This window comes from Oratosquilla oratoria, chromosome 43, assembly GCF_046742065.1.
Source record: "Oratosquilla oratoria isolate Oo_2021 chromosome 43, ASM4674206v1, whole genome shotgun sequence".
Taxonomy (NCBI): Eukaryota; Metazoa; Arthropoda; class Malacostraca; order Stomatopoda; family Squillidae; genus Oratosquilla; species Oratosquilla oratoria.
The window spans coordinates 6,124,337-6,139,568 of record NC_134819.1 but is presented as its reverse complement, the minus strand read 5'-3'; the positions used below and the strand labels follow the sequence as shown (position 1 = coordinate 6,139,568).

General features: G+C 38.7%; 1 protein-coding gene across 1 annotated transcript in view; it reads right to left on the bottom strand.

Moving 5' to 3' along the window:
- The window catches only part of LOC143022053 (uncharacterized), a 736,903-nt gene that overhangs the window by 69,998 nt on the left and 651,673 nt on the right, over positions 1 to 15,232 (bottom strand). The window contains exon 4 of the mRNA XM_076179990.1: positions 8,957 to 9,034. Within this exon, the coding sequence (XP_076036105.1) occupies positions 8,957 to 9,034 (78 nt within the window). The remainder of the gene's footprint in view (positions 1 to 8,956; positions 9,035 to 15,232) is intronic.

The following is a 15,232-nucleotide window of genomic DNA, read 5'->3' as shown; positions in this document are numbered from 1 at the left end:
TCTCCACTTATTCTTTCAATGTGTCTAAACCATTCCAACACTCTTTGATCCACCTTCTCTCCTAACTCCCTTTCCACCCCTGTTCTTCTCCTCACTATCCTCGTTTCTCACTCCATCCAACCTACCACGGACCACCATACCTCTCAGGCACCTCACCTTAAACGCATTAAAACTCTTTCTCTCTTATTTTCCATGCTTCTTTCCCCTACAGTGCCGTCGGCACATTCACCCCTTCATACAATCTCCTCTCAGCATCCACACCGAAATATCTACTTCTTACTACACCTTCCAATCCCCAAAGCGTTTATTTGCTTCCATCAATCTACATTCTGCCTTCACCTCCACTCCTCCCTTTCCAGCCACAGTCGCACCTAAGTATGTAAAACTATCCATTCTCTCCAGTTTCTCCCCCTTAATCAAATCAAATCAAATCAAATTAGCCATTCTGACTCCATTGCCCTGCAAAGGCCTCCTTCATAGCATTTCATGATTCACACGAACGCCCCAGCCTCTGCCACGTCACTCCTACAAACTTCTCAATCTCGTCTCTTCACCTTCTTTCAGGTCTCCCTCTTCTACGCTTCCCATCTCGTAGCGTCCACTCAGTAACACACTTGATCGATCGCTCATCAGTCGTTCGCACTAACTTACCTGCCCAATTTCACTTCCTCTCTTTCACCGTCTCCACAGTATCTTTCACTCTAGTCTGCTCTCTCACCCAACTTGTTCTCTTTGGGTCCCTTAGCATTACTCCCATCTCTGAACTCTCCATTCTCCTCTGTGCAGTCCTTAGCTTTGTCTCCATCGCCTTCGTCAATTTCCAAGACTCACATCCATATATTATTGCTGGCAGAATGCACTGATTGTAAACTTTACATTTCAAACATAAAGGTAGAAAGCCTCTCAGGGTTTTATTATACTTACCAAACACTTTCCAACCAATTGTAATACGTCTTTTATTTCATTATCATGATCTTTTGTCACTTTTAGCATCTGGCATAATAATCATGCTCTTCAACTTTTTCAAGTCTCGCATCATCGATTATAATCTCTTTACTTTGAACCTTCGTGTTGAACATTACTTTGGTTTTGCTTTTATTCATTTTCAAATCTGCTTTGAGATTTCCCTGGTTCAGATCACTTAGCATATCTTGAAAATCTTCTGCTCTTTCTGAAATAAGAATGTCATCCGCAAATATTAGGTGGTTCGAATATTCGCCATTAATCTTCAAATTTTTCTCTTCCCAACTCAACCTTCTGAAAATCTCTTCAAACCAAGCTGTAAGTAATTTTGGTGAAATTGTATCGTCGTGGCGTACTTTTTTCTCAATCTTGATTTTTCTGTATCATTATGTAGTCGAATCATAGCGATACCTTTCGCATAAATCTTCTCTAAAACCATTACGATCTGTTCGTTTGTACCCTGTTGGCGCAGCGAGTTTTGTATTGCTGTTTGTTCTACCGAGTCAAAAATCTTCTCGTAATCTACAAAAGCTAAACAGAGAGGCATTTTGTATTCTGTTGGTTCATCGCCTTCAAATGGTCTAGAGTCGAATATCCGCTTCTAAAGCCTGCGTATTCTCTCAATTGGTTTCCATCTAAAACTTGACTTAGTCTATTTGTAAGGATCTTGAAGAATACTTTATATACATTTGATAGCAGTTATACACCCAGTACTTTCGTCAAGAAAGCGTTTCTGAATCGTGGCGCAATGATATAGCGATCTTGTTTCATAAAAAAAGGAGACCAGAAGGACCTTAGTAACTAACCCCCTTAATAATAACTTCCAATTTTCTGCCATCCTTTCCCCTTGTACATCTCAACACTTTATTTTTACCCCATTCATCTTCAACTCTCCCCTTCGCACACCTCTCCAAACTCCGTAACTAAATTTCTCAATCCCTCCTCTGATCCTGCCACAAGCGCAGTGTTGTCATCAAATAACAATTGGCTTATCTCCAACCCTTCTTCAATTTCTTTATCCATCTCAATCCCCGGCCCATTATCTTTGCGTTTATCTCTCACATCTCCCCATCCATATATAGATTGAACAGTCAAGGTCTCACTTTTACCTTAATCCATGCACTCTCTCCATTTCTAATTCTAATACAGGCCCTACTATTGTCAAAAAAAACTCTTGACTGCTTTTAACAGCTTTCCTCCATCCCACATATCTGCAATGCCTCTAACAGTGCCCTCACCTCTACCCTGTCATAAACCTTTTCCAAATTTATAAAGGTCCAGAAAAATCCCTACCATTTCCTAAAGCTTTCTCATATATCAGCCTCACCTCAAAAATCTGATCCACCCAACCCCCACCTGTCCCAAACCCACACTACTGCTCACCAATTACTCCCTCTGTTTTTCTTCTAATCCTCTCAGTCAAAACCCTCCCATAAGCCTTCGCAACTATACTCTACAAACTGATCCCTCTGAAACAACTACACTCACATTTCACCCATTTTTCCTTGTAAAGTAGAACTATACAGGTACTCCTCATTAAACAAGCTCACCAGCCAGTCCTTCACCACTATATCTTACCTTTTTAGACACTCCGCATGATATTCATCCAACCCAGGTACCTTACCTGCTCTCATGATTTTAACAACTGCTTTCACCTCATCTTTCCTTATTTCTCATCCATTTTCCTCATTCATTACTGTCATTGTCTTGATACTTCCCTCTGCAACTACCTTTCCCTCCCTATCTTCCTTCACATTTAGCAACTCCCTAAAATACTTCTCCCATCTTCCTCTTACAACGGATTACAAAGACGGAGCATGCCGACAGGAGACCTTTTGGTCCATATTTAGGTCGGATGCAAAAAAAATCATAATGATGATAAATAAAGAAATGAATAAATAAAAACTATACTGTAAATAATAAATAGAATACATAAACAAATGCCTAGGCATGGTTAAATAATGAAAAATAGGTAAATAGTAAATTATAATAAATTGACATATGGATATCATAAATGAGAATCAAGCAAATTATAATAAACAAACAGACAAATGATAACAAAACAAACAAACAGATAATATAAAATAAATGATAATCACTACAGCATCTTGTTTGTGTTTATCTAAATGATTCTTAAAGCTTCGAACTGAACTACATTGCACTGCCTCTTCAGGAAGTTATTCCATTCATTAACTTCACGGTTGGCGAAGTTGTTTCTACCCACTTCCAAATTAAATCTATTTCCAGACAGTATGAGACCATTGTTTATTGTCTGATTCTCATTCAATGTGAATTTTTTGTCACTTTTGATGTTGTCAATTCCCTTTAAGATTTTAAAGACCTGTATCAAGTCACCTCTGAGTACACGCTTTTTTAAGGAAAACAGATTCATATATTGTAGTTGATTTTCGTGTGATGTATTTTTTATATTTGTAATTAGTTTTCTGGCTCGCTGTTGTACTTTTTTCAATCTGTCAATATCTTTAATGAGATTTGGTGACCATACGTAAACAGCGTATTCCAAGTGCGGACGAAATAACGATTTATATAGCTTGTTAATTAGTAATGGAGTTTTGAAGTCAAAAGATCGTACAATCAGTCCTAGAATCTTATTTTCTTTCTCAGAGGCTGAAATACACTACTTGGATGATTTGAAATCGTTATTAATAATTACGCCGAGATTCTTTTCATCATCCACTTTTGTTAACGAATTTCCAAATAACTTGTAATCGTACCTACTATTATTTTACCTATGTGCATTACCTTGCATTTACTTGTGTTAAATTTTATTATCTACTTTTCAGACCATTGCGGTAGTTTATCTAAATCTTCTTGAATATCTAATTGATTAAAGTGATCATTTCTCATTCCGCACAGTTTTGTATCATCAGCAAATTTGGAAACAGTAGACTTTAGTCCATGGTCCATATCATTTATATATACTATGAATAGAAGTGGCCTAAGAACGGAACTCTGAAGAACTCCACTCGTAACATCTTTCCATCCAGAAGCTTTTCCATTTAAAACAACTCTCTATTTTTGATCATTCAACCAATTACTAGTCCAACTTAATAGGCTAACACTTATTCCGTGTGAAGCTAATTTAATAAGTAGTCGCTCGTGGGGGACGGTATCAAAAGCTTTTGCAAAGTCTAGATATATTCAATCTATATTGTTTCTTTGTCATAGTTCGAGATAACTATGTTGTAGAATTCGAGTAAGTTAGTCACGCAATAACATTTATGTCTGAAACCATGCTGGTTATCATTTATCAGTTACTTTCTATATGATGTTCGATAGCATCTCTGATGATAGTTTCCATCCTTTTTCCTACGATTAAAGTCAAACTTATAGGCCTGTATTTTTTTTTTTTTTTTTTTTTATGGAAGTAACGCTAGCTAGCTTCCACTCTCTTGGGACATCTCCGGATATGATGGATTTCTTGGAAATAAATTGTAACGGAACAACAATCTCATTTTTCATGTCCTTTAAGATTCTTGGATGCCAACCGTCAGGCTCTGGTGTTTTATTAATTTTGAGTTTCTCTATACACCTTTTATTATTTTCTTTTGTTATATTTACCGTAGTAAGTTTACCCGAGAATTTTCATAGGTTTCAGCTTGGAGTTCACTTTCAGGTGTTTCGTTTACGAATACTGAGCTAAAATAATTGTTTAAAATATCACACATTCCTTCATTTGAATATTCAAGTTAACCGTCAGCCGATAATAGTGGACCAATGTGACTCCTAACAACCTTTTTATCTCTAATGTAACTATAGAATTCTTTGGGGTTCTCTTTGGATTTATCAGTGATATTCATTACGTATTGTCGTTTTCTATTTTATTGTCTATTCTAAATCTCTCTGTATTAATACATAACTTTGATAGTCATTAGATGCAACGGAGCACTTATATTTCTTATACGCCTGTCTCTTTTTAGCAATACTTTTTCAGTTTCTTTGTCAAGCCACTTTTGGGAGACGTCTGTCCTTAAAAGGAATGTAAGCATGAATCATCTTAGAGAGCGTATTTTCAAATATTTCCCACATCTGATCTACAGGTCTTTCGCTTAATTTTTCCTCCCAGTCTGTAAGCAGAAGCTCCTGGCGTAGTCCTATGAACTGAGCTTTACTGAAATCGGGTATTTTAGAAACACAAGTATCTATTTTTTATTTTTTTTTTATTTTTTTTTAGTTCTTTGAATCTAAGTTGTGATCGCTACTTTAAACAGTTTCACCGATTTCTACATCAGTTATCATGCTTTTACGGTTAGTGATCAATAGATCGAGTAAGTTTCCATGTCTTGTGGGCTCTTTTACATACTCAACTAAGTAATTGTCACCGAGAAAATCAATCAAGTAACTACCTATATGGCCATGTTCAAGGGTCATCCAATTAATGTCAGTAAAATTGAAATCATCCATTATCAATAACATCTGGTTGCATTTTGTCCATTTGTTTGAGATAATTCTATCCACAAACTATCATATGCATTCTGTTTCACTTTCTCTAAAACACAAGCATGGGCATTGTTTCGTAAAACAAAACACCCCACCTTTCTTGTGGTTTCTATCTCGATGAAAGTTTTTAAATCCCGCAATATTAAATTCGGCTTCAAACTCTTTACCATTTAACCATGTCTCGGTTATTGCTATCATATCGAGATTTTCGCTTTTGACATACGCCTATATTTTTTTGGAATTTGTTCCTAATACTACGAGCATTAAATACATGGTTTTAAGAAACTCGTGATTATTTCTTTTTCACACGTTTTGATTTTCAATATCATGCCTTCCATTATAACTTTATTCCTTATTTACATCTTGCTCTTTATTGGTATTTGGTCCTTCATTGAAATTAAATGCCTCATTAACATTTCTCCCATCAAATTAACATCTTCCCCATCACTGACATCTAGTCGCTCATGGTCATCCGATCTCTTTTATACACTTTGTCCCCCTACGTCACCACGTTTCACACCGGCCTCCCGTCTTTCATTGACATTCTGTCCAGCATCCCTTCCTAAGATTATATTATGTCCTCCAGTGACATTATATCCTACTGTAATATTTTGCCCTCCACTAACATTAGATCCCAACGTGATATTTTGTCCTCCACTGCCATTACATCCAATCGTGCTATTTTGTTTTTCATTGAGATTCTGTCCGGCATCCCTTCCTAAAATTATATTTTGTCCTCCACTGACATTATATCCTACTGTGATATTTTGTCCTCCAATATCATTACATCCCATCGTGATATTTTGTTCTCCACTATCATTACATCCCATCGTGGTATTTTGTCCTCAACTGTCATTACATCTCATCATGACATTTTTTCCTTTGACATTACGTCCTAATGTAACATTTTGTTCTCTATCGACATTATATCATAAAATTATATTTTGTCCTATAATATCATATTGTTCTACGTTAATGCTATACTCTACTCAGTTTTCGCCAGTACACTCTATTTCCCTTTCCCTTTGGGTTTCTATCCCAAAAAAGGAACTAGTTCATTACAAAATCCCACAATGAGGTTTGTAAGAACATCTTTGCCTCTTTGGGTAAAGTGGATCCCATCAGAAGCGTAATGGTCATGACGCCTGGAAAAGAGATACCAAAGATCAAGAAAGTGGTATCCCAGTCGCTTGCACAATCGTGATACCCTTTCATTGATCCCTATGGCTCTACTGTTCCAACACGAGCCTGAGTAGATTCTTGGGAGGATCTCACAGACTATGTGACGGCTCCCACGCTCCTTCATCTCCTGAAGGAGGACCTTGTAATTCCAAACAAGTTCCTCTGATCTCACCCTACCCACATCGTTACTTCCCGTATGAACAATCGTAACTGTGTTCGTCCGTCTTTGCTCCCTAATGGTCTGGGTACAATCGGCGATCCCATGGCCCGGTTGACATACAAGCTTGCGACGCCGTTTAGTGTTCTGCTGCAGGATGTCGTCATAGTCTCGCACCATGGAGTCCCCTACCACCAAGAAATCCTGATTTTCAGCCACTTCATCCTCCAGCAGAGCAAAACGGTTGGCTAGAGCCAGCGGTTGCTCCATAGGGCAACTGCTTACCGAACACGGGCTCGAAAAACGGGACCCCACGGAGCGCCACTCGCTCACGACAGTGACAGAAGGGGAATAAGTGGAACGCTCTTTGGGTTGTGAGGAGGATTCACTCTTCTCACAGAGTGCAGTCGCGAGAAGACGGATTTCCTCCTCATACATCCTGAGATGGTCTTCCAGGTTCACACAACCTTCACAAGTCATTTTGCTCCTCCTTCAGCAATACAAACGGCAAAGAGAAAATATATATCAACAACAAAAAATCGGTCTCTAATAAACTAAATACACGAATCTTACTCTGTTTACCTTATACTATTACTCCTACCTTTGGAGTAAAGTAACAGAATACTGTTATGATTCTAAATAGAACACTACACTTTATCTTATAGTTGTAACTGTATAGCGCTATACATATACAATTACAAAAACACAACACAATCACTTGTCACTATTTGGACATATAGATTTCACAGATATTCTCTAGCTGGTGTCTGTGCAGAAAACGAGCTCTCTAGCTGAGGTCACGAAGCAGGCTGAGCTGAGGTCACGAAGCAGACTGAGTTGAGGTCCATTATCATCTCTCCATCTGCACCTTGTACCACTTCTTCCTACTTGATTCGCCTCCCCTTCCTCTCTTAATTTCTTTTCATTTTTTTTATTACGTCCAAAATTTCTGTCATACTCTTACCCCATTTCACATATTCTCTTTTCTTTGCTTCCTTTATCATATACTTTACATTTTATCACCTTTCTTTGTGCCTCTCATATGATTCTCTAGTCCAATTTTTTATCCAGTCTGTGAGTGCTCGTTTTTTCTCTTCTAAAACCTTCTTTGCTTTCTCATCCCACCACTCACTACCCTTCTATTTCCTCCTATTTTCCTTGTTCCACACACCATCTTTGTACACCTTGTGACTCCCTCCTTGGAACATCCACATTCCTCCTCCACTCCTGGTTCTACTCTATCCTTCACTCCCACTCCTATCTAAGCTTCTTCTTGTACGCCTTCTCCTTTTATTTTTTATTTAAGCAGTTTACTCTAATCTAAACCTTCTGTCCTTTTCCTCTCTCAACTTACCTTCCACCAACAAATGATCTGATATTCCCCAACTCTTTCTCCTTAGAAACTTCTCCTACTGTTCTTCTGGTTTATTTCTATATAGTCCATTAAAACCCTTTTTACTACCTTTCCGTCCACTACCCGCTCCCATTAATACTTATGCTTGACTTTTTTCCTAAATACTGTATTTACTATCATCAACTCTCTTACGAGACATATCTCCACCATCATCTCTCTACCACGTTTTTTCCTGGAACTACAAACTTCCCAACAACTCCGTCTATTGGTTCGTGTTCTACCCTAGCATTCAGATCTCTCAATACCACTATATTGATATTTCTCTCTAAATACTCTATGCTCTCAATGAAATATATCCAAAACTTCTCCCTTTCCTCTACACTCTTCTCACTACCAGGCCCATATGGACTTACAAAGACCCACATCTCCTTTTCCTTAGCCCGTATGTACATGTGAATATAATCTCATGTGTAATCAAGATTTGGAGCTGTTTCGTACCCATATGATGAGTGATAATCCAGGAATAATAATAAATAAATGAATGAATAAACAAAAAATAAATATATAGATCGTAAACAAACTCTATATCTTCAAAAATATTTCGTTCTTTTTTCAAGACTTAGCCCCTGTTCATACTAGCGGTTTGAACCCCGCGGAAACCGCTGCAAAACAACATAGTCAAGGATAAACTGCGCGGTTATGTGTGAAAGCCTCCACTGAATTACATTAATGTAACTGTCACGGTTCAAACCGCTATTGTGAAAAAGAACATAAGCTGAACACTTGAGGGAAAGAACATGAACAGGGGGAAAGATCGACTCAAGGGTACAACGCCTCACCTTGAATCTGTCATCCGCAGAGTAGGTGATGTAGCCAGCTGTCAAGATATGCAGGTCCCGCTGTCGCATCCATGTCACCTGGAAGTCGACAAAGGAAAGAAATGAGTCTCAGAGGACAAACACTGGATTATTCAGTTGCTCCATAATGACGCCCCGTACAAGACTTGCCTTTACCTGATCCTCCTCTCGACGCTCTCCGTCCCTCTGACCTTCCAGTCCCTTTCAGTGTCATGTGGTCTTGTTGCTTCGCTTTTAGTTCCTTTAAGTCTATTTCTTTCTCTTTCGTTCTCTTTCATTCTCTTTTAGTCTTTTCCAGTCTCCGTCTCAGTCTCAGTCAAGCGCGCACACCCACCCACACACACACTTGACGGCGCAGAGGTAGCGTTCGCGGCCGCTACTACGGCGGTCCGGGTTCGATATATATATATATATATATATATATATATATATATATATATATATATATATATATATATATATATATATGTATAATGTGTGCTTGCTTTCCATATGCATATGCTCATGCACCTAAGCACATATACACGTCAATAAATTTTACTGTTAGCTCTCTTATCTGTTCATTTGGCTTTCTAATGTCTATTCTTCAAATTTCTCCAACGTTTTTCCTCTGGAAACCCACCGTCTTTTTTTCTTCTTCCTCTCTCTCTCTCTCTGTATCTTTCTCTGTTTTTCTCTCTCTCTATCTCATTTTTACCAAATTCCTTATGTAGCTTCGCCCCTTACTTGTTTTATCTTTGTTACATTTCTTCGCCTTTAAGGTCTTCCTCTCCACTTTTCTCTGTCCCTTATTCCAACTTGAACTTGGCCATAATTTTTTTTTCTTTTACTTATTTATTTGTTTATTTATTTGTTTATTTATTTATTTATTTATTTATTTATTTATTTATTTATTTATCTATTTATTTATTTATTTATTTATTTATTTATCTATTTATTTATTTATTTATTTATTCATTTGTTTATATATCTATTTATTCATTTGTTTATTTGTTTATTTATTTATTTATTTATTTATTTATTTATTTATTTATTTATTTATTTATTTATTTATCTATTTATTTATTTATTTATTTATTTATTTATTTATTTATTTATTTATTTATTTGTTTATATATTTATTTATTTATTTATTTATTTATTTATCTATTTATTTATTTATTTATTTATTTATTTATTTATTTTATATATATATATATATATATATATATATATATATATATATTTTTTTTTTTTTTTTTTTTTTTTTGCCTCCCATGATTCCTTTGAATCCTTCTTTTATCCTATTCATCTGGTACATGAGGGGAAGACATCGGCTCATCTTAATATTTCATCAATAGTCTCATTTCTATAGGTGAGGCCCCGAGGGGCTGGCACTCGATCTTCGGACCTGACCCAAGATGGATACCTTATCAGCTTTGACTATCTTTAATTTCTTTCTAAAATGAGAAATAGCAACCGGTGACTGCTCGCACTCTCTTGATCTATGGGAAATCCCCAGGACCGATGCCAAACATAATGGAGCTGCAGGTTATCCGGTTAATCAGACTTGAGGCATCAAATCATCATTATCACGTTGTCATCATCATCATGCCATTATCACCATGTTCACCATCATCTTACATATCATCATAATCATGTAATCATCATCATCACGTCATCATCTTTACCATCATCAGCATCAACATCACTACCATCATCACAATTATGATTTTCCTATTCACTATCCTATACATTTTCCAAACACAGTATTCATTATCCTATACATTTTCCAAACACATGAAGAGGACTTTATCAAATCAAAATTTTACAATTACTTGCCATAAAACACCTAACCAACCTGCTGTAGTACTTTTCAATTATCATTTATAGCATGAATTTGTTTCTTTATAGATTAGTTTATATTTTCTATTTATTTATATACATACTCAGCTATTTACTTATCTATTTAATTGTTCATTATTTATAAATTCATTTAACCATTTATTCATTTCTTTATATAATTACTTATCATTTATCAATTTGTTTCTTTTTCGATTTATCTAATTATTCATTTACTCGTTTACTTATTTTCTTGTTTATTTATCATTTTCTATTCTACATTTTACCTCTAAATGAACCAAGCTGTCCATAGTCTACGTTGTAGATCAATCTCAACATTCTTCCCCTCTATTCCAAATTTCTCCATCTTCCATTTTCTTTGCACTTCCTTCTTTCATCTTTTCCATATCCTTTTCTTCGTCCTCTCCCTCTTTTTCCCTTCCTTCTTGCCCTCACCATTCAATCTGTTTTAAGGATCGCATCGCCTGATTTTTCATCTGTCTTCTTTACTTTCTTTTGTCGTCTCAATGTATTTCTGCTTTACCTCCTCCTCTCCCTGCCTACGCTCTTTACTTCCGTCCTCATTCTTTATTCGTAGATTCAGTCACTGCTCCTTATATGTCCCAACTGTCTCCGTTTTCAGTTTCTGAAACCTGGTTTCCAGTCTTCTATTTATCTCGTAGTCTTCTTTTTTCAATCGTCTATCAAGCGTTCCCTATCTCCAATCGACCTCTTGTATTCTCCCCTTAGTATCCTTGCCGTTGCATCCTCTCGTTCCTTCCTTGAGTTCTTCGTCGATCCATCATCCTCTTTTTTTCTTCTTTTCCTCTCTCTCTCTCTCTCTCTCTCTCTCTCTCTCTCTCTCTCTCTCTCTCTCTCTCTCTCTCTCTCTCTCCCTCTCCCTCTCTCTCTCTCTCTCTCTCTCTCTCTCTCTCTCTCTCTCTCTCTCTCTCTCTCTCTGTCTCTCTCTCTCTCTCTCTCTCTCTCTCTCTCTCTCTCTCTCTCTCTCTCTCTCTCTCTCTCTCTCTCTCTCTCCCTCTCTCTCTCTCTCTCTCTCTCTCTCTCTCTCTCTCTCTCTCTCTCTCTCTCTCTCTCTCTCTCTCTCTCTCTCTCTCTCTCTCTCTCTCTCTCTCTCTTTTTTTTAACATATTCTTTTTATTTTGCCTCATTTTGCCTCGTCCCTGACGTCAGGCCACAGGCCTATCTACACGTGCGCGTGTGTATTCACACACACACACACACACACACACACACACACACACACACACACACACACACACACACACACACACACACACACACACACACACACACACACACACACACACACACACACACACACACACACACACACAAACACACACACCAAAATCAAATCCAACCAAAAAATCAAATAAATCAAATAAAAGACCACTCCCCTAAAAAGAGAAGAAAACAAATAAAATGTAATGAAACAAGCCAAGCTACTAAACATATTTGTGTTCTACTCTACAACTCCTTTGTCAAGTTTGGGTCATTTATGTCATGAACTCTCGTGACCTTATCTGACCCCAGCTGACCTCAATGTTCACTGTCCCTTGCTCACTGTACTCTCCTGTCAAAGACCCCTAACTCAATCCCTCAACCCCAACCCTCACCCTGACCTTTACCAGGGATACTTTCCCTATGGGACTCTGAGACTATATCAGCAATCTAAACAACAGATAATTTCGATAATTTCCAGAAACAGAGGGGCATTCCCGCCATTTTTACTGGTTTTGAGTTAAGAATAGATCGTGAAAGGCCTCCTCTCCTTCTCTCTCTCTCTCTCTCTCTCTCTCTCTCACACATACATATATACATATGTATGTATATATATATATATATATATATATATATATACATACATATACCAAGGCTTTTTCCCCCTTCCAAGGGAGGTAGCCACAAAGGGAAAGGCATAAAAACACTCCCACCCATTTCATCCCTAAATACACTCCACACCCCTCCCACCCTTCCTCTCATCTGAGCACCATCTGGATGACGGGTCATCCCTGAACCCTGCCCACCGCCCTGGGTCAGAAGCAGTGTCGCAAGACACAGTACATCCACAGCAAGGCCGCTTCATTTAATCGGCGACCCCCCCTCTCCGTCCCCCTTTGCATATAAAGGGAGGACGGGGAGAAATCCCTTCGGGCTGCGTCAAAATTTACTCACACATACTACCCCCCACCCCCCCGCCCATTCCTCCTCATGCAGTCACAACATCATCCATATACAACCATTCTCCACTCACCTCTGTCTTCCGTCCTCTCCCTTCCTTCCTCAACAGACATTCCCCTCTTCCCCAAAGCCCCCTTCACCCCATCCATCCACCTCATCCTAGGACGTCCCCTCATGTTCACTCCCTCCACATCTGCCTTCCATACCTCTTTTACTAGTCTTTCTTCACTCATTCTTTCCATGTGTCCAAACCATCCTAATATTCTTTCATCAACCCTCTCTCCCAAATCCTTTTTCACCCCTGTTCTCCTCCTCACCTCCTCATTTCTCACTCTATCTAGCCTAGTAACCCCCACCATACTTCTCAGACACCTCATCTCAAACACATTCAAACTCCTTCTCTCTTCTTCTCTTATGTTCCACGTTTCTGCCCCATACAGTGCTGTTGGCACAATCACTCCTTCATACAGTCTCCTCTTCGCATCCATTCCTAAATGTCTATTTCTCATTACACTCTTTAAACCACCAAGGCATTTACTCGCTTCTCTCAATCTACATTCTACCTCCACCTTCACTCCACCTTTTCCTGCTACACTTGCACCCAAGTATCTAAAACTATCCACTTCCTCCAGTCGCTCTCCCTTAATGTTCACTTCCAGTCTACTGCCACTTTCACCCCTTGTACATCTCATCACCTTACTTTTACCCACATTTATCTTTAGCTTTCTTCTATCACATACTCTCCCAAACTCTGCCACCAGCTTCCTCAATCCCTCCTCTGACCCTGCCACAAGCGCAGTGTCGTCCGCAAACAACAGCTGGCTCACCTCCCACTTTTCTCCATTTTCTTTAACCATCTCCAATCCCTGACTCACTACCCTAGCATTCACCTCTCGCACCACCCCATCCATGTATAAGTTGAACAGCCAGGGCGACATAACGCATCCTTGACGAAGTCCCACCTTTACTTCAAACCACTCACTCTCTCCATTTCCAATCCTAACACATGCTCTACTACTCACATAAAAACTCTTGACAGCTCCCAAAAGCTTTCCTCCTATCCCATAAATCTGCATAACCTCCCACAGTGCCTTTCTGTCTACCCTATCATAAGCCTTTTCCAGATCCATGAAAGCCCAAAAAACATCCTTCCCCTTTCCTATAGCTTTCTCACATATCTGTCTTACCACAAAGATCTGATCTACACAACCTCTACCCGTCCTAAATCCACACTGTTCCTCACCAATTACTCCTTCTGTTCCTCTCCTAATCCTCTCAATTAAGATTCTCCCATAAGCCTTCCCTACTACACTCAACAGGCTAATCCCTCTGAAATTACTACATTCACACTTGTCCCCTTTTCCCTTGTAAAGAGGAACTATACAGGCACTACTCCAGTCCTCCGGTACTCTACCCTCTCTCCAGCAAACATTAAATAATCTCACCAACCAGTCCACCATCACTGAACCTCCCTTTTTCAGACATTCTGCATGACATCCATCCAGACCAGGTGCCTTACCTGCTTTCATCATCTTTACAACTGCCTTCACCTCATCCTTCCTTATTTCTCCTCCATTCTCCTCACTCATCACTTTCATTTTTTTCGTATTTCCCACTGCAGCTATCTTTCCTTCCCTATCCTCCTTCACATTCAGCAACTCCCTAAAATATTCTGCCCATCTTCCCCTCACTGCCATCTCTTCCATTATCAACTCTCCATCTGTACCTTTTACCTTTTCTTCCCTACTTGATTCGCCTCCTCTTCCTCTCTTAATTTCTTTCCAAAACATCTTTTTATTACTTTCAAAATTTTCTGTCATACTCCTACCCCATTTCACATCTGCTCTCCTCTTTGCCTCCTTTACCTTTTGCTTTACTTCTCTTTTCTTTTCTTTGTACGTCTCATATGACTCCCCTGTCCTCTTTTGTAACCAATCTGTGAATGCTCGCTTCTTCTCTTCTACAGCCTTCTTTGTTTCCTCATCCCACCATTCACTACCCTTTCTTCTATTTCCCCCTGTCCTTCTTGTTCCACACACCATCCTTGCACACTTTAAGACTCCCTCCTTGAACCATCCCCATTCCTCCTCCACACCCATCTCTGCTCTATCCTTTACTCCCTCCCACTCCTCCTTCAGCTTCTTTTCGTACTCCTTCTCCTTTTCCTTTTCATTCAAGGAGTTCACTCTAAGAACCTCCCTACCTTTTGTCCCTTTCCTCCTTCTCCATCTATCC